This window comes from Diabrotica virgifera, chromosome 1, assembly GCF_917563875.1.
Source record: "Diabrotica virgifera virgifera chromosome 1, PGI_DIABVI_V3a".
Classification (NCBI taxonomy): Eukaryota; Metazoa; Arthropoda; class Insecta; order Coleoptera; family Chrysomelidae; genus Diabrotica; species Diabrotica virgifera.
Window position 1 is genome coordinate 168,117,647 of NC_065443.1, and position 21,276 is coordinate 168,138,922.

The 21,276-nt window shown below is 31.0% G+C and overlaps 1 protein-coding gene across 6 annotated transcripts in view; it reads left to right on the forward strand.

Annotated features, from left to right (window-relative positions):
• The window catches only part of LOC114341526 (RB1-inducible coiled-coil protein 1), a 604,353-nt gene that overhangs the window by 450,405 nt on the left and 132,672 nt on the right, over positions 1 to 21,276 (forward strand). For all 6 annotated transcript variants that reach the window (XM_050641726.1, XM_050641728.1, XM_050641731.1 and 3 more), the window contains one exon: positions 21,069 to 21,255. In XM_050641726.1, the coding sequence (XP_050497683.1) occupies positions 21,069 to 21,255 (187 nt within the window). The remainder of the gene's footprint in view (positions 1 to 21,068; positions 21,256 to 21,276) is intronic.

The following is a 21,276-nucleotide window of genomic DNA, read 5'->3' on the forward strand; positions in this document are numbered from 1 at the left end:
TAGATACAATTATTCTATTATAGAGTGAACTCTCCCTTGGATGGACAGTAGTTGATCCGCATAAACTGTCCGTTTAAGGCAGGTGTCCGTTTAAGGGAAAAATAAATATGATATAATTAATTATTTTTAATGAAAAATAAGCCACAATTTTACTAAAAAAAATTATTTCATTAACGTTTCGACGCCCAAGTCGGGTGTCATCAAAATAAATATTACTAGAGTAACAATGTATTACTAGAGTAATATTTTGTATTTTGTTAATTTAAAATTTTTAATAACTTTAATAACTAAAATTATTTCAGTTACTTTAATTATATGTACATATAGGTTGATGGCTCAGATCATGCACAAAATTTATTGTGAAATTTAATCATTAATACAATGACGTCTATTGAACCCAAATATCTTCATTCGACAATTAAGTTAAGATTCATATTTCAGTCAAAACACAAAAATTTATCGAGGTATTTATTATCAGAGTAATAATGGGGTCAGCAATTCTTTCATGTATCGACATACACATTAAAATTTTGCTTGCGTTGCTAACAGTTAAAAGATGTGAACAGATTTGTATTACATAATTAATATAGCGTAAACAGTATTCGTACCTAATATCAAATATCACTTGTGTAAAGATCTGTTAGCCCGATCAAGGAATACAAAACTTATCGAAAACCTCCAAAAAATAAATTAAGGATGAAAATTTGGGAATAGGTAGTTGAAATTGTCTATTATTATATAAGAAAATGTTTACAATTCTACATCTCCTCCATTTTACAAAAATGGAGGGGAATACACCCTTCTTGGGGTTGAAAATATACATTCAAAATAAGTCCGGAATTGGATAAAATAACTAATTTTAAGCAACTTTTGTTCTAGAGAGTTTTTTCACTAAGTCAATACTTTTCGAGTTATTTGCAAGTGAATATGTTCATTTTTATGCTTATGAACGGTTTTTCGCAAGTAACTCAAAAAGTAAGTATTTTATCGAAAAATGTATTCTTAGCAAAAATATAGCTTATAAAAAAGTGAAACAAATGGTGTACATATGAAGTCTGTTGAACCAGTAGAAGCAGAGTTGTAGCTAATGAGGAGTAGGTCCTTCTTCGTCAAATTTCATCAAATCTTCTTTTTTCATTAAATTTCATCTTCGTCAAATCCAATGTTTCGACGTGAAATAACCAAAAAACGGAGCACTTTTCAGGGAAAATTAATTACAACTTTTTTAAAGTGTTTAAAAAAAGGTTTATTTTTGTTTTTTAAAAGAACTTTTACCGTTAAAAGTAAGTGAGTTACGCTCAAAATATTGTTACGCAAATAAAAGGGCTCAACCCTTTTTATTTTTTGGTATAAAAATCGCGAAAATCACCCCCTAATTAGCATCTCAAATAAATTTAATTGTTACCGCTTCACACTTTACTTTTCTTATGTATTCTTTATATGATCTGTAAGTTTCATCGGATTAAAGTGCTTCTTTTTGAAAAGGCTTTAGTTAAAATGGCTTGAACAAGTCACTAATCACGAGTGTATGCAAATTTTGAACAGTCATAGCATAACCAATTTTTGTCTACCAGGAAAACAAAAAATCCAAAATAATCAGAAAAGCAAAACGTACATTTTATTACTGTTTGAGATTTTTGGTATTACTAATAATTTTTAAGTTATTTTGAAAAAAAAGAAATTTTTTTCAAGATCAGAAATTTTTTTTTTATTTTAAAACCAATTTTTTTCAAAATTGAACAGTTTGAACCAATAAAACTTATAGATCATTATAAAGAATACATAAACAAAATACCTTGTGAAGCAGTAACGATTCATTTTATTTGGGATGCTAATTAGGGGGTGATTTTCGCGATTGTTTTTACCAAAATATAAAAGGGAGCAAAAATATTTTGAGCGTAACTCACTTCCTTTTAATGTTATATATATAGTGGCTAAAACACCCCCGTGGGGGTAGCGCCGCCTTTACAGGCTCTCTAGATCCATGTTTTCGAGGTGGATCAGTCCTCCGTTCTTCTCTTTCTTAAACTGCATTACATATCCGGTTCCAGCTCCTTCTGTCTCTTGCTTTTTCTTCTGCATTTCTAATACCCATGCCCTCTAGATCTCGCTTCACCTCTTCCAGCCATTTGGACCTCGGTCTTCCTCTTCGTCTCCTTCCGGCCGGAGACCACTTTGTCACTATGTTTATTATCGCTTCTTCTCCTGCTCTCCATACATGCCCAAGCCATCTCAATCTTTGTCTCTTTATTCTCCTGACTATATCTTGTCCCTTCAATTCCTCATTTATTTCGTTATTTCTTCGACTCCTGTATTCACCCTCTGCTGTTTTTATTGGTCCTAATATTGCCCGAATTATTTTTCTCTCAGTTCTTCTCAAATTTTCTTCGTCTGTCTTGGTCATTGTCATCACTTCTGCTCCATACATTAATGTCGGTCTAATTAACGTTTCATAGAGCCTTAATTTAGTAGTTTTTGTTAATATTTTGCTTTTTATCATTTTTTTGTTGGCTTGGAATGCTCTATTTATTGCCAATGTTTTCTCTTTTATTTCGTTTTCTCTTGTTCCATCACTTGACAGCATGACTCCCAGGTACTTATATTTACTTACTTCTTCAAATTTGTATCTTCCCACTTTAACCTCTCTATTAGTAGGATTTTTCCCTAATCTTAAAATTTTTGTTTTGTTTTCGTTAATACTCAGACCCACTGTTTTTCCTTCTTGAATGAGTTCCTCTACCATTTGCGTTAATATATCTCTTCTCTTTGCCATTATCACAACGTCATCGGCATATGCTACAATTTGACCTCCTCTATTTCTGAGTGTACCTTTGTTCATTTTTCTGGTAATATATTCTATTGCCATGTTGAATAGTGTTGTGGATAAACCATCACCCTGCCTCACTCCTTTGTTTGTTTCAAACTCTTCTGTTTCCCCTATTTGCGTTTTTACACTCGCTCTGGTATGGCTCATCGTCATTTTTATAAGTTTTCTTAATTTAAGCGGTACCTGTAGCATTTTTAATATTTCCAATAGTTGGTTTCGTTTGATGGAATCAAAAGCTTGTTTAAAATCTACGAAAAGTATTTCTAAGTTTATGTTAGCTTCGTTCGCCTTCTCCATTATTTGTTTTAGTATGTATATCGCATCTATTGTGGATTTTCCTTTCCTGAATCCACACTGATATTGACCAATCTTATTCTCTGCTGCTTCTTGTAATCTTCTTTGTATTATGGTTGACAATACCTTATATACTGTACTCAGTAATGTTATTCCCCTGTAATTTTGACATTCTTGTTGGTTTCCCTTTTTATGTATCGTTATTATTTGGCCTGTTTGCCATTCTTTTGGCATTTTTTCTTCTTTCCAGATGTTTACTATCAGTTTGTGTATTTCCCTATGCAACGGTTTCCCTCCTAGTTTTATGAGTTCGCTGTTTATGTTATCTTTTCCGGGTGCTCTTCCGTTTTTGTTATTTTTAATTATTTCAATTACTTCTTCGAGTGTTGGCTCCTTCATTCCATTATTTTCCCACTCTTCCTCCATTTCTGTAATCTCTTCTGTTTCATTTTCTGCCAGTAACTCCTTGAAGTGTTCCATCCAGACTTTCATATATGGTTGATCTTGTGTTACTATTTGCCCTTGTTTATTTTTAACTCCATTTACTTTTGGTTTGAAACCTCTGTTCTGTTCTCTGATTTTTGTGTAGAATTTCTTGGTGTTCTGAGTCTTACTTTCCGCCTCAATTTCCTCCAACTGACTATCCATGAATTTTCTCTTTTGTTCTCTTATTACTTTGTTGCTTGCCTTTCTTTTTTGCTCGTACATGTCTCTATGTTCATTTTTGTGAGTCCGCATCCACTGATTTCGTGCTTTTACTTTTTCTTCAACTGCTTCTTTACATTCTGTATTGAACCAGTCCTTCTTTCTTGTAATTTGCTTCGTCCCTAATGTAGTCTCAGCCGTGTGGTTAATTGCTTTTTTAATATCACCCCATATTTCTTCGACATCATCTCTTTCTTTATTCAGTGTGGCAATTCTTTTACCTATTTCATGTTCATACTTTTATATCTTTTTTGCTTCCTTCAATTTTTCGATATTCCACCTCTTGTTCCTCTCTTTCTGCCTTCTCATTACTTTCATCTTTTGTCTCAGCTTTGCTACCACCAGGAAATGGTCTGAGTCTCCGCATGCACCTCTGTAGCTTCTCACATCCATTATACTTGATTGTCTTCTTTTCGATATTAATATGTGGTCTATTTGTGACTCTGTTTTTTGGTCTGGAGAAACCCATGTGACTTTGTGTTTTCTTTGATGCTTGAACATTGTACTGCTGATAGACATATTATTTCCTGTCGCCATATTGCATATTCTGTGCCCGTTGTCATTCGTTTTCTCATGTATTGTATGTTTGCCTGCTATTTGCTGTATATAATCCTCCTTTCCTATTTGTGCATTAAAATCGCCCAATATTAATATCACATCTTCTTTTGGTATTTTTTCTAGCTCTTCTTCCATAGTGTCGTAGAAATGATCTTTTTCCTCCTCTTTCGCATTTTCTGTCGGTGCATAAACATTTAGTAGGGATATGTTTGCCTGTTTAGCTTCAATCCTTAGGTAAGCTATTCTTTTGTTTATTAGTCTGACTTCCATTATTTTGTCTCTCATATTTCCAATTACTATGAATCCTACCCCATGTTGTCCTTGCTTTTCTTCCCCTGAGTATATGAAGGTACTATTCTGTTGATCTATTTGTCCTTTCCCTTTCCATCTAATTTCCTGCAGTGCTGCTATTTCCACCTTATACTGTATCAGAACTGATGTAATTTCTTCCAGTTTTCCTGCTCTAAGTAATGTTCTTATATTCCATGACGCTATTCTTATAACACCTCCCTCTCTTTTTTTCTTTTTTGTATTACCCTTACTTTCTTTCTTTTTGCTAATCTTGCTTGTTCTCATATCCTTTTGTATCATTGCCTTGTCCATTTTTCGTGCCATTGTCGTCATAATGTGTTTCCGTTCCAATTCTAGTTTTTTAATGTTTGATTTTCGTTTACTTTCTTTATTTTTTCTCTTGGATCTAGTTCTGTGTCTCCGTTTGGTGATCTTTCACTCACTGTTCTCGTTCCAGTTTTATTCTTTGTAGTTTCTGTCATATTATCATCTCTCAAATCTTCGGAATCGCTGTTCCATCTTTTGACCTGGTCTATATCGTACTCGTCTCCGTTAATTATTAACTTATTATATTTTATCTTTGCGTTGTACCCTTTCATCCTTGCCTCTTTCATGTGTTTTATAAGTGTTTTGCGTTGTTCGATTACGGTTTTTGGATAGTCTTCGTTAACAAACCATTTCGAGCCTTTTAATTTCCATGAAGCTTTAAGAATTTCCGTTCTTGTATTCCCACTTCTTAGCTCTACCAGGACTGGTCTTTCAGGATTTCTAGTTTTGTCTCCTATTCTTCTAATTTCTGTGACCTCTTGGTTGGCTTTGCAAGGTATTTCCATTTTGTTGATGATGTCTTGTACTTTGTTTACCAGTATTTGTGTGTCCTCATCGCTTGTTTCTTCAATGCCGTGTATTATCAGGTTTTTTCTCTTCATATCCCTTTCTATTTGTTCTATTCTATTTTTATGTTGATGCAGCTCTTGTTTGAGAAGTTCATTTTCATTTTTAAGTTCCTGATTCGTATTTTTTAGTTGTTCCAGCTCACTTTGGATCCCATCTAATTTTTCTTCTATTCTCATTCCTCTATCTTCCATTCTATCTAGTTTTTCCCGCAGTTCCTTTATAAATTCCTCCATTTCTTCTTAGTGAGAGTTTCCACAAGTTCCGCGTCTCCCGTACAGTTCGTGTTAAAGACCTGCTCAATCCAGCCCCAACCCGTACGAGAGCTAGCTTACCTTGCTTCTTTCTCACTTTTCTTTATTTCGAATAATTCTGGAGCCGCCTCTGTATTTTGGCGTTTGCCCTGTCAGCGACAGTTCTTATCAGGACTTGTTTTTGTTCTCGAATTAAATAAAATATAGATGTAAATAAATGGTATATCCTTATCGTAAAAATGGACAATATACGGAAATTAATTAAATAGTCGATTAATTTTCAGAACTTACTTAGGTAATCAGAAGCCTGTTTGTTCACTTAAACACTGGTGTTAATCACTTTAATTAAATGACTTTGTTTTCGCTAAAAATAGCCAATTTATTACGAGTGTAACTTCGATGCTACTGTTCTAAACAATGCCAGAACCGGACTCCCTATTCGAGTTATTTGCAAGTGAATATGTTCATTTTTATGCTTATGCACGGTTTTTCGCAAGTAACTCAAAAAGTAAGTATTTTATCGAAAAATGTATTCTTAGCAAAAATATAGCTTATAAAAAAGTGAAACAAATGGTGTACATATGAAGTCTGTTGAACCAGTAGAAGCAGAGTTGTAGCTAATGAGGAGTAGGTCCTTCTTCGTCAAATTTCATCAAATCTTCTTTTTTCATTAAATTTCATCTTCGTCAAATCCAATGTTTCGACGTGAAATAACCAAAAAACGGAGCACTTTTCAGGGAAAATTAATTACAACTTTTTTAAAGTGTTTAAAAAAAGGTTTATTTTTGTTTTTTAAAAGAACTTTTACCGTTAAAAGTAAGTGAGTTACGCTCAAAATATTGTTACGCAAATAAAAGGGCTCAACCCTTTTTATTTTTTGGTATAAAAATCGCGAAAATCACCCCCTAATTAGCATCTCAAATAAATTTAATTGTTACCGCTTCACACTTTACTTTTCTTATGTATTCTTTATATGATCTGTAAGTTTCATCGGATTAAAGTGCTTCTTTTTGAAAAGGCTTTAGTTAAAATGGCTTGAACAAGTCACTAATCACGAGTGTATGCAAATTTTGAACAGTCATAGCATAACCAATTTTTGTCTACCAGGAAAACAAAAAATCCAAAATAATCAGAAAAGCAAAACGTACATTTTATTACTGTTTGAGATTTTTGGTATTACTAATAATTTTTAAGTTATTTTGAAAAAAAAGAAATTTTTTTCAAGATCAGAAATTTTTTTTTTTATTTTAAAACCAATTTTTTTCAAAATTGAACAGTTTGAACCAATAAAACTTATAGATCATTATAAAGAATACATAAACAAAATACCTTGTGAAGCAGTAACGATTCATTTTATTTGGGATGCTAATTAGGGGGTGATTTTCGCGATTGTTTTTACCAAAATATAAAAGGGAGCAAAAATATTTTGAGCGTAACTCACTTCCTTTTAATGTTAGAAGTTAAAAAAAAACAAAAATAAACCTGTTTTTAAACACTTTAAAAAAAATTTAATAAGTTTTCCCCGGAAAGTTCTCCGTTTTTTGGTTATTTCACTTTGAAATATTCGATTTGGAATTGGACGAATAAGGACTTACTTTTCATTAGTTACAACTCCGCTTCTACTGGGTATACAGATTTCATGCGTACTCCATTCTTTTCACTATTTATAAGCTAGATTTTTACTAAGAATATCTTCTTCGATAAAATACTTACTTTTTGAGTTATTTGCGAAAAACCGTCTAAAACATGTTTTTTGTTGTTAAAAATGAATATATTCACTCGCAAATAACTCTATATTTTTCACCTCCGAGAAGGGGTATTCCCCTCAATTTTTGTAAAATGGAGGGTGTGTAGAGTAGTTAACTTTTTCTTATATAATAATAGACAATTTCAACTACCTATTCCCAAATTTTCATCCTTCCTTTATTTTTTTTGGGTCAGATTGTTCTTTGATCGGGCTATGTATCAATTTGAAACGATAAAAAATGACCTACAGTATCATACGCAGAGCATGCGAAACATGGGTGCTGAAAAGTCAGAGACAGACCTTTTAGAAAGATTGCAGAGAAAAATGCTAAGAGCAATATAATATGGAGGTGCGAAAATAGATCAGTGGAGAAGAAGAACCAATAAAGAACTGGAAGAACTGTATAAAGAGCCAACGATAACGATGACGATCAAAGCACAGAGAATAATATTTGGGGCAAATCGAAAGAATGAGAAGTAAAAGAATGCCAAAATGGTACTCTTACGTAGACCATAACAAAAGAGAAGGAAAGGCAGGCCAAGAGAAAGATGGGAGGACAGTGTGTACGAAGACCTGAAGAAAAGTAACATTGAGAGATGGAAACAACTAGCATTGAACTGAAGGAGAGGAAAGTAGGTGGTGAAAGATTGTATAAATGGACTGAATTGTAATTATATAAAATTTATAAGACTAAAATAAAATGAAATCAGAAATGTAAACGTTTTATTCCTAGGCCAACAAGGAATATTGAGCTTAATAAATAATAAAAAATGTAGTTTTATATCGTAAAATATTTGGAAAAAGTTCTTCATTTTATATTTACTATCCACATTTGCGGATACGTGCTGTCGTGCACGGATGGGTGCTGTCGCCACAATTATTCAATGTGTACTCCCAACTAATATTTCAGGAGGCACTATGGGAAAGAATTGAAGGTGTAAGGATTGGAGGGAGCATCATTAATAACATAAGATTTTCAGACGATACCGCAATCATGGCAGAGAATATAGACAATTTACAAATTCTCCTATATATCATTAACAGAGAAAGCAAAAATATGGGAATAACAATGAATATAAATAAAACCACATTAATGGTGATCTCAAAAAACCCTGTTGACAACATACATCTGACATTGGAGGTAAACCGATAGAAAGAATCGAGAGGTATAAATACCTAGGAGCAATTATAAACTCACAATTAGATCAAGATGAGGAAATAAAGGTGAGAATAGAAATAGGAAAAGGATTTATAAAATTCAAGTTAATGTTTACAAATAAGAAATTGAGTATGGACATTAGATTGAGGTTCGTCGAATGTTATGTTTGGTCGCAACTACTATATGGGGTAGAAGCTTGGACTCTAAAAGCACAATCCGTAAAAAAATTGGAGGCATTCGAGATGTGGCTGTATAGGCGTATTCTGAAAATTCCTTGGACTGCAAAAGTCTCAAACGAAGAAGTATTAAGAAGAATTGGACATGGCAGGAAGTTTATGAACACAATTAAAATAAGAAAAACATCGTATCTGGGCCACATACTTCGTAACTATAAATACTCTCTGCTACACGTCATCATGCAAGGAAGAGTAGCGGGGAAAAAGGTTTGGGAAGAAAGAAGAAATCTTGGCTGAGGAATATCAGAGATTGGACTAACCTCAGTGTTGAACAGATATTTCACTTTGCAAAAGACAGAGAAGCGTTTAAAAAGGTGATCGCCAACCTTGGTTAGAAGACGGCATAATAAGAAGAAGAAGATCCGCATTTACACATCATTTTTACTGTCAACGTCCGGTGTTGAGTGTCAGTTGTCAGTTGAAGGGTACAGGTTCATATATCGCCGAATTATTTTTGTTTGAAAAACCGTCCATATAGAGGAGGTGCCCGGCAAAGGGAGGGGTCTGTTAAGAGAGGGTTTACTGTATTTCATATTATTACTAGAATTTATTACTTTATTAGAGCTATTTATCACTTTTAATTCATTGTTTCAATTTTTTTGTGTGTTTTTATACTTTTACTTACTTCCGAAGTAACAATCACTAAAATTGACTTTTCAGCCCAGGTCCAAAATACCTATACGCGATTTTCGGCAATTTCGTGAAATGAAAATATTTACCTAAATTTATTTTTTAATAAGGTTATTAAAAAATAATTTATATTATTTAATGGACACTTTGAATTTTGTACATGTATAATATACTAATTATAAAGATAATATATTTAATTTAACGCTAACTATGAAAGTAAAGCAGATCTGCTATTACTCATATTTAAATAACAGCTGCACAAAATACTATGACCGCAAATCTATAACAATGAAATGTCTGGCGTCTGGGAACGTTTACACAGCGTTGCCAAATAACGGAAGTCACAACGAGCGGTGTGGTATACGGAAGTCCCTACGCGTTGTGTATATCACGTGTATTCTCGTACGGGAGCGACACTAGCGCTGACGATATACCGTCGTACTAAAATCTGATCTTATGAGTATATTAGATACGATGTGACTTCTAGTGAAATTTTTGATATAAGCCTTCTAATACCATCTAGTAGCCAAATTCGTAAAAATTTAGGCAAAACGTTGTGACTTCCGAAATCGGAAGTCATAACGGTATATATGAAGTGACAACGTATTACGAGTATCTACTTTGGAAGTTACATGGATACATGTATCAATATATATATATATATATATATATATATATATATATATATATATATATATATATATATATATATATATATATATATATATATATGTGTATATATATATATATATATATATATACAGTTTTTGGTTATTGAGTTATGCACCAATTGATAAGTGTACTCTATTAAGTCTTCATTCCGAGCTTTCGTTCATGATTATGAACATCGTCAGGGTGCTACAATTATATTATATATGTGAAACAATATGAAAATATGTATATAAAATTATATGTACTTACAACTTATTGAGGATATTTCAAATAGGTGGTCATTAAAATGAGAATTTGAAATATCCTCAATAAGTTGTAAGTACATATAATTTTATATACATATTTTCATATTGTTTCACATATATAATATAATTGTAGCACACTGACGATGTTCATAATCATGAACGAAAGCTCGGAATAAAGACTTAAAAGAGTCCACTTATCAATTGCTGCATAACCCAATAACCAAAAACTGTACATTTACTGTCAGCAAAGACTCATTGTCTTCTTAATATATATATGGCTCACAAATGATAGGAAGCCCGCTACAACCTGCAGATGAATGGAAGCCCGCGGTTTACGGGGTAAGGGGATTATAGCACTGTCTTATTCCTACAGTCTTACGAAGCCCACTCGTATAAACGCGTTCACAGTGTATATGGATTACGCATTATACGAAGCCCGACGATGTTGCCATGTTTTAATTTACGTTTAAATAATACGACTGTTCTACGAGATCCTTATATGTGTATATAAGTCGTCATATTGCCTGTTATAAGAAGCCCAATTCTCTTCAGCAATCTATACGAAGCATTTTAGAAAAGTCAAGATAGAACGAAAAGATGCATTGTTTCGGAGCAATTCAAACAAGATTATCTTTTTCTAAAACTTTTTTTGTTAGTTTATATACATGTTAAAGTAAAAAGTTCTACTCACAGATTTTGCCGCGAATTGTTTATTATTTGTTTAAACAATAACAATAATTGTTTTGTTCAGTGTGTCCAATTAACACGTTGACGGACACTGCGTCAAATATATAAGCAAGTGTTGTGACACTATATGTATTTTGCAAAGTAGAATAGGGAAAAATTCAACGTATATAGACGTTGTGGCACATTACATCAATGGAAATTAGACGACTATGGACGTTCTGTTCGTCAACGTGAAAAGTTGTGCATGGTCTAAATTAAAAATAGAACCATCAGTTCATTTTTTTTAAGCCGTATACGAGATATTATGTCAAAAAATATGAATTTTACTCAAGAGTAAAGTAGCTTTATTATTCAAAATATTGAAAATTGTTATAATGAAAAGTTGTTTGGAATTAAGAACTATATTCTAATATGCCATTTCATCTTTCTAATTAAAAAAAAGTTGAATTTTTTTTAATTATGGATATACATTATTTTCAGTTATTTCAATTATGATAACTCTTTTATTATAGACCAGTAACGATCTGTGAAAAAACGTCTATTTTTGGATGTGAAAGGTGGCATTCGAATTTTTGCAGATAAAGTAAGGTGATAACTTCGTTAATAATAATTTACTTATGCTCCTTCTCAAATATGCCCGGAACATTAATAAAAAAATAAAATATTTAAAAATTTCAAAAAACGTCGATTTTTTTCTGCTGTCTTTGCTTATAACTTTAAAACGATTCGTTTTGGAACAAAGTCGTAGAGAAATAAAATAAAGATAATTGAATTTTGTATGATATCCGACTGGTCAAAAATGTCTTAACTTATTACCTTTTCTGCAATATAACAATAAAAACAAAATAAGGGGGCAAAATATGCCTGTTGTTATTCAATGTTTTTAACCACTTCAGTGGTACTTAGAACCTTAGTAATACGCTTAGGAAATTCTTTGTAACATACTTAAACCGTGTACCAAATTTCATTAAAATCGACCTAATAGATTTTGCATAATAAATTTGCAATTTAAATGTTTTTAAAAAAGTTTAAATTTTTTAAAATTTTTCTGAACAAAAAGTAGACCATTTAGAAGTTGTCTAATTTTTTTACATATAAAGAGGTGCTTTACCTATCTAATACACTTTACAGAATTAAAATCGGATTTTTTAAGGGGCCTCAGCAATGTTTTAAACTTATAAACAATTTTTTGGCTTATAAATAAATAGCTTTGTTTAACAATAAAAAATTAATTTTTAGCAATGCAAATAATTAAAACGGGTATAATTTGATTTAAACTTTCAAGTACTGTCAGCAGAATTGCTATTTTATTTTTTAATCAAAAGTTATTCGCGTTCAAAAATTGCACTTTTTCGATTTTTTTAAAGTTCCACTGCGTTTATCTCGAAAACTATGCATCCTACGAAAAAACTTTTAAGAACATTTTTTGCTTAGACTTACCCAAGAAATATAAAAAAATGTTTTATTTTGCGAAAAATCGATGTTATGTAATTCCTCAAGTTCTTTGTTTATAACAATTTTATTGACATCCGGATCAACTGTTACCCAAAAAAATCGTGTTCCACGGGTCAAAAAATACATAAAAATCTTGGGTAAGTCCATCTAAATAAAGGAGCATGCAGCACCCCCTCCTGGCCACAGGACTAATTTGTTTATAAGCCAAAAAATTGTTTATAACTTTAAAATATTGCTGAGGCTGCTTAAACAATCCGATTTTAATTCTGTAAAGTGCATTAGATAGGTGGAGTGCTTATTTATATGTAAAAAAATTGACAAATCTTTGTATATACTAGTTTTTGTTGTGCAAGGTTTTAAAAAATTTTAATTTTAAAAAAAAAGTTTGTATTGCAAAATTCAAAATCTAGTAAGTCAATTTTAATGAAATTTGGTGTACGGTTTTAGCACATTACAAAAATTTTCTAAGCGAATTAGGAAGGTGCCAAGTGTAACCTAAGTAATGGAAAATCATTGAATAAGAACAGGCTTGTTTTGCCCCCTTATTTTATATTTATTGCTATTTTGCAGCAAGGGTGATTAATTAAGAGATTTTTAACCAATCGCATCTGATAGAAAATTTAATTACTTTTGTTTTATTCCTATACGACTTTGTTCCAAAATGAATCGTTTAATGTTATAAGCAAAAAAAGTAGAAAAAAAAACGAAATTTTTTGAAATTTTTAAATATTTTATTTTTTTTATTAATGTTCCGGGCATATTTGAGACGGAGCATTAATCAATTATTATTAACGAAATTATCACCTAACTTTATCCGCAAAAATCTGAGTGCCACCTCTCACATCCATCTAAAAACAGATCCTTACTGGTCTATTATTAATTATACGAAAAAAAGTTATCCTTTGTAAAAAGTTCTGCATGGCCAAAGACCTTAAATACAACCATCTTATATCAATTTTGATTAATTTTATACGAGGTATGTCAAAAAAGATAAATTTCGATCAAGAATAAAGTACCTTTATAGTTCAGAATATTTCAATGAGAAGGATGGAATATTGGAAGATGGTTTTTAGTGTTGTTCTGAAGCTATTTTCTTGTGGCATTTTTATAATTATTTTGATTGGGAGATAAGCCACAATTAAATTGAAAAAATAATTTTATTAACGTTTCGACGCCCAAATCGGATGTCCTTGTCAAAATACAAAATATTACCGAGTAAAATATTAGTAATATTTTATATTTTGACAACGACATTCGATTTGGGCGTCGAAACGCGAATAAAATTATTTTTTCAATTTAATTGTGGCTTATTTCCCAACCAAAGATAGATTCCCAACCTAGCGACCCGGCATTGGTCGCTAGGTAGATTGTTACGCGAGTGGTCGCGAGTAAGATTTTCTCTCACATATCCAAATTTTACCTTTTTTTACAAAATAAAGTCTTTAAAACAGTTCTTAAACTTTTTTTATTAACTAATAATAAGAAAAAAAGAATGTAACATAATATAGATAATAATATAATAAAATAAAAAGAAATAATCGGAATTAAACCAATATTAATCAATCTCCGTATCTTGATAATTTACGGCACAGCACACAAATATAACAAGAATGCTCTGGAAAAATTGATTGATGACAATTACAATTTTTTTTACATTATTTCAGTTTTGAAGTGCCAAAATAAAATTAATTTTTATGTACATTTCGTAACGCGGGTGGTCGCTTGATGAGAGAATGTCGCACTTGAAGCGCGCTGACTCAACAATTGGGTGATATTAGGTCAACTGAGTCACTATCTAAGCGGACGGTTCTATTAGATTGTCGAGGGAGGATAGTTAGGAGACTAGAAGGAACTACAGATCTTATAATTTCCCAGAAAAAAAATTCTGTGCAGTTTTCTGAAACCTTGAGAGAAAATCTCATATAGCGACCACTGGCGGGTTAATTATGGTTTTTAGTTCTAAACAACTTTACATAAGCACAATTTTCAATATTGTGAAAAATAAGGGTATATTATTTAAGTACTCTTAAGCAAATTCATATTTTTTTTATATACCTCGTATAAAATTGACAAAATTTGATATTAGACGGTTGTATTTTAGGTTTTAGACCCTGTAGAACATTTTATAAAGAATAACTGTTTTTCGTAAAATGAATAATAAAAGAGTTTTCCACCTACCTCTACCGAAAGTATACTTTTCCGGACCTGATTGTAGGGAGCAAAGTTGTACTTTTCCTCCCTAGGGAGGAAAAGTAAAAGTGACATTATGGTATTTCATTCATAAAAATATAACTTATTGACGCCCTGTACAATATCTATTTTCTATTACGTAAGTTTGTATACATTTTAACGTTTATTTATAAAACACTCTGTATTTCACAGAATGATAAAAAACTGTAAATTGTTATTTTGATTTAACAATGTTTACATTTTTATTTTGACTTATATTTGACAGTTGACAGTTATATTGTACGTACTTATTAGTTTTAGTTCTAATAAATTTTGTTGGTTAGTTCATAAATAAATTAAGTAAAAATGAAAAAATGACTTGTTATTTGAGGAAGGTGGAAAAACCATATGTATAACATGGGAGTAAAGTGCCTTTTCCTCCCTTGAATGATTACTGCCTTCCGCTACGCGTCGGGCAGTAAACTTCATTCTCGGGAGGAAAAGTAGCACTTTCCTCCCTTGTTATACAAATAGCTATATGTATCATAATTGAAATAAACAACTAAAAATAATGTTGATTAGAAAAATTTTCAAATTTTTTTTCCATTAAAAGATGAAATTGCATATCAGAATATAGTTCTTAATTCCAAACAATCATGTTAAATTATATAATTTAAAATAATTTTAAAAATATCGTTGAATTTTGTTTCTAAATATTTTTTTTGATTATCCTGAATCTTATTATGGCATTACAATTTGAAAATGCTTATAAAGAAGCTCTTCTACACTATGTCTGCGTAGCAAGGAACCATATTTGAAACATTTTTATTACAAATTTTACGAAAAAAAAGTTTATTCTTCATAAATTGCTCTGCATAGTCTAAAATCTAAAACCCAATCATCAGATATCAAGTTTTATCAATTTTATACGAGGTATGTCAAAAATACGAATTTTGTTAAAGAGTAAAGTACCTTTATATTCCAGAATATCGAAATATGGGTATTATAAAAAGTTGTTGGGAATTAAAAACTATGTTTTATTATAATTACATCATTATAATTGAAAAAAAAATTCAATGTTTTCTCAAATTACGGATACCCATCATCATTATTTTATTTCAATTATTTCAACTATTTTATTATTAATTTTACGAAAAAAAGTTATTCTTCATAAAATACTCTATTCTGGTCTAAAGTCCAAAAAACCACCATCAGATATCAAACTTTTTCAATTTTATACGAGGTATGTAAAAAATATGACTTTTGCTTAACAGTTCAGTATGGTTTGTTCAACAGTAAATGGTTGAGTGCAATTAGTGCGGTCGTAAATATTATTAAATTTATCTGACCTGGCCCATTGTTAAGACCCACCCGGAGCGATAAGCAACCGAGGTAGACAGAGTTGGTCTTTTGACAATTAACACTGACTAGACGGTAATCCCATAATAAAGCAAAGAAATTGTACCAGAAAACATATTTAAATTTTACCTGAAACCGGACCTTTTATACTATTATCGGTTATTCCAGGATGTTTATAGTGGTAACTAATTGAATTAACTAATTAACCATTTACTGTTAAACATACCATACCTTTATAGTTCACAATATCTCATTTAGAAGAATGTAATTGAACAGTGAAACATATTTTGTAATTCCAAACAACTTTTTTTAATAACAATTTTCGATATTGTGAAATCTAAAGGTACTTTACTCTTGACTGAAATTCATATTTTTTTACATACCTCGTATGTCAAAATGTAAAATCGTATGAAAAACCTCATATGTAAAATTAAAAAAATTTGATATTTATTTGATGGTTGCATCTGAGATCATATACGATGCAGAGTATTTTATAAAGAATAACTTTTTTCGTAAAACTGGCAATAAAAAAGTTATTAATAGGTTCGAAGTTACGCAGACATAATGTTTAAGAGCTAAAAATATTTTTTTGTTGAAAATGTATTATTGTTCAAGCTTATTATTAAATTTATTTTAGGTAAGTTTTATAGAAAACATTTTTGATCACTTTTTATAAACAATTTTTTAGTTGGTAATTTTCGGTTTTTGTATTAGGTAAATTTTTGTTATCTTTCTTAATTTTTGTCAAAAAGGAATAGTTTCATTCATAGTTTCATAGTTTCATTTCTAAAATAAAATTATTGAGTAAATTTTAAAAAATACATCAAATGCTTTAAAAAATCACCTATAAAATTGTAAAAAATCTTTTCAAACTTGAGTAAGGCTACGGCTCCACGAGCGGGAAATTGACGCTAGCAGTAGCAGTAAAATGAACTTAAGGTTCCGCGAAACGGAATGGGAATAGCCGAACTGAAGCGACTACGCACAAGTCCTGTAGTCGGTACAGTTCGGCTATCCCTATTCCGTTCCGCGGAACCTTAAATTCATTTTACTGCTACTGCTAGCGTCAATTTCCCGCCCGTGGAGCCGTAGCCTAATACCGTTTTAAAGTGCTGGTAATTCTATAAACTACGTTTTTACTTAAAACTTACGTAAAAGTTTTCAAAAATTGCATTTTTGCGTCATATCATTTGAATTAAATTTTTGGCATTTTTTTGAATGAAACATTGTTTAGTAAGATGTTTGAAAGGTAAGTTGTGCAAATTTGAGAGCTTTATAAGAAAAATTTTATTAGTTACACATTTTTAAATAATGTTTAAACAAAATTCAGCCCACACCGTACTTATGCCCATACATTTAATTTCTTTTTATTATAACCATAAGATAGCTTATTTGATCTTATTTCCAATTAAGCTATCCTTTCTTGTTCCTTCTCTTAATTTCCTTCTTTCTTGTCCAATTTGTAAAATTTTATTTGATCCATTAATTAGAGAAATACACTGAAATAACTCAGCCGTGCACTTCGCTAGTTTACAGTGCGCCAATGTTTGCGAGAAGGGTGACTTTAGCGTTATAAATAAAAAATTATAGAAGCTACAGATTTAATTTTATAAAAATTTTAATATTATATTTAGGTTTTTTTCAATAGTTTGAATTTTTCAATAGTCAAGTCAGTTTTTTTCTAAAATTTATATTTTCGGGGTTATTTAAAGAAACATCTAATTTCGCAGTTCATTTGTTTAATAAAAAATTAAGTGCCCGCTTCTAGAGTAGAACTTTTTAATATGTAGTTTATTAAACATTTCTTAGGGCCATCCGTACATAATTCGCAAATATTTTAAGGCTATCCCTACTTTTTCTGTCTTTACACGGCAAATTACGTGTAGTAAAATTGTCACTGGTATGGGTATGTAAACCTTACTTGACAATTTCATCATTAACTGTAAAGATGGCTTTTGAATGTTCTTGGATAACTTTTACTAGTATAATTAATTGCCTTAATTGTTAATTCAGTTAATTAATATGATTATTTCATATTTCCGACCAATAGAAAGCTACAGAAATACAAATTAAATTGATCATTTTTGATAATATCCCATCGTCAAGTATATTACGTCAGATGCCCTTCGTTGCTGTGAACAAATACATTCAGTGACATTAATGACAATTACTGTTTTAAAACTTATAAAAGTGATGACTTTCAATCGTCAAATATTTATAACAACTGTGTGTTTAATTGTACTAATTTGTACTTATATAAATAAATTACAATAAAATTTTGGTTTTAAACAGTTTTATTCATGAAATAATCGCAGCAAATTGCAGCTCGATCTCTGAAATTATTATCGAATTGTTTCCCTCGTGCCACTTGATACTCTCAAAGTGTCACTCGGGAAAAATTCGATAATTTCAGAGCTCTTGTGCAATTACTACTGATAATTTTTTCGCTACCTATGTATTCAGTAATAATATATCTACTGTACAACAAAAGCTAATAATCAATCGAGAAAAGAGGAAAAGTGATAAAGTGATTTTTTAATAATATATTGTTACTATGAAACGCTTACAATTTTGAACATCTGTAACAACACAATACTTGGATCACTGAATATATCCTGGTGTATTCTCTGCTTTGGATCTTCCATAAATAATAAACAATAAATAAATTTTTATTAAGTTCACGTCTTAAATCAATTATTTATCAAACACATTATAAATATTATTTAATCAACAACTGAAAATATTCCCAATGCCAGGTCAAATATTTAAAATTGTCACTGTCTGACTGACAATATGCTGGCAATATTCTATTTACTACTGACAAAGATTTGGAAAATATTACCACGGACATTGTGTTCATTTTTTTTCAAATCCTGAAAAAAAAACAATAAATATTTTTGAAAAATTTAAACGCAAAATGAAAGACTAAATTATTACCGAGGGCCGAAAGTCTCTTACAATAAATAAAAAGTTTATTTTGAATGAGATATTTTGAAATTAAAAGTCACACTAAATTTTCTTTTAGTTTTTTAGCCCTGTAACTTATTAAAATAAACATTATAGAAGTTCTCAGGGACTTTCGGCCCTCGCTAATAACGTAATCTCTTATTCTGAGTTTAAAATTTTCAAAAATACTTATTAGTTTTCTCAGAATTCGAAAAAAAAAAAATTCCATTTGAGTAGCATTTCAGCAGAAACTACGTACCCATCCCCTTAATGAAATTAAAAAACATCTATATTGTTTGATTTTTTCCGAAAAGAAAATCTATATGCATTTGTATTAAATATTTTGTATTTGTATTAAATGAGGCGCTCAGAGCAACAGTGGCACAGTCCACAAATTGAGCATTTTAAGATTAATACATCAATAAAAGCAGAAATATTGGATATATGGTTCAACAGTGGTCTACACAATCTAGCTCTATATTTGGCAAGATGGCACTACATAATGTATTGTTGCCTTGACAAATACTAAAAATACGAATGAAACAGTGGCCTAACCCTCAATTGTGTGGCTCAGACCCATCAAACAAGTGTTTATCGTATCAGAATCAGAATAATACGCATAATTCTTAAGAATGACTATTTTTAATTTTATAAAGTAATATTTAATAATAATAACTTTAACCCCGTCCTTGACTGAGTGGTAAGAGCGCCTACCTTTGGATCGAAAAATCCGAATGGTTGTGAGTTCGAACCTCACCAGGGTCAGAAATGATTCATTTATTATAAATTAATAAATGAAAATAGTTTCTGTCCTTGTGGGATCGGTATTCACCGGAGGGACCGCAGACGTTCGGATACAGTTAGCGTCTCTTTGCAAAGACAATGACGTCAACTTTGCAAAGTAACAAGACACTTACTCAACACACACACACACTACACATTACACTAGGTACCTAACTGTTAAAAATTACCGTACCTACCATGCCAATGGCCATTAGTTGTCGAGGCATTAACCTTTTTTAAATAAAAAAAAACAATAATTTAATTTGTCATATTAATTTCCTATTTGGTAGCAAATTTTGTGGCTTATTACAAACTAAAATAGTAAATTAGTAATACAAAGTATTAATTTGTATTAATTGTATCAATTAAAATAAATAATTCTTTTGCGATTCAATTTTTAAATCTTTTTTCTGTCGGTATCTTACTGTGTACAGGTAATGCTAAGAATTACCATAATCTGTTCTCGGGAGTCTTAGTACACAAGATTAATGACGACGAACGACCCAAAAATACGAAAAATGTGCATTGCCAGGTAATAATAAAAATGTTTACAACCTAATATTACTTTGAGGAATACGCTAAAACGTTGCCAAACTTCAGGGCTTCTTATAATCGGTAGCTCAATGTGGGCTTCCTAACGCTGCTGAACTTCTACAGAGTATATACTTTTTTTCGCAGCGCAAACTGGTGGTAGATACCATGAACTACGAGTGTATGTTTTGATAATAATTCCAGGCATAAGCAGCCCGGGCTTCGTATTGTTAATCATGATTTCAGAGCTACCTATGGTACATTTCTAAAATTTGTCCGAATATATATGAAGCGCAAGAGTATTTACATGTTCTGAGCTTGGTTAAAATATCGAGAGATGGTGTAAAGTACGTTTTTTGGGGAAATAACATTAAAGAATTACGAAGCCCGAATGCGGGCTTCGTAAGGAGGTGTCGGGCTTCGTATGACCGGTGCGATATAGCGTTTTTGGCTTCCTAAAGTCGGAATCCATATATATATATATATAGTAATGTTTGAATAACGGCAATTATATATATATATATATATATATATATATATATATATATATATATATATATATATATATATATATATATATATATGTACTATAAACAATTACCTTACCTTTTTCTTTTTTTTAATAGGTGGGTGATGTACATAGAGGATCATATATTAGAAACAGATAACAAATTAGTTATTTATAATGAAAGTTTGAAGAGGTTAACGAAGCATTTGATAATACTTGAACAGGTACATAAAGCTCCAGCCACATATTTGTGTGCTGTTGCTGAAGTGGTTAGGAGAAGAACGTTTTCTCAACACTTTTTATTGGTACGTACACATATCACTGCT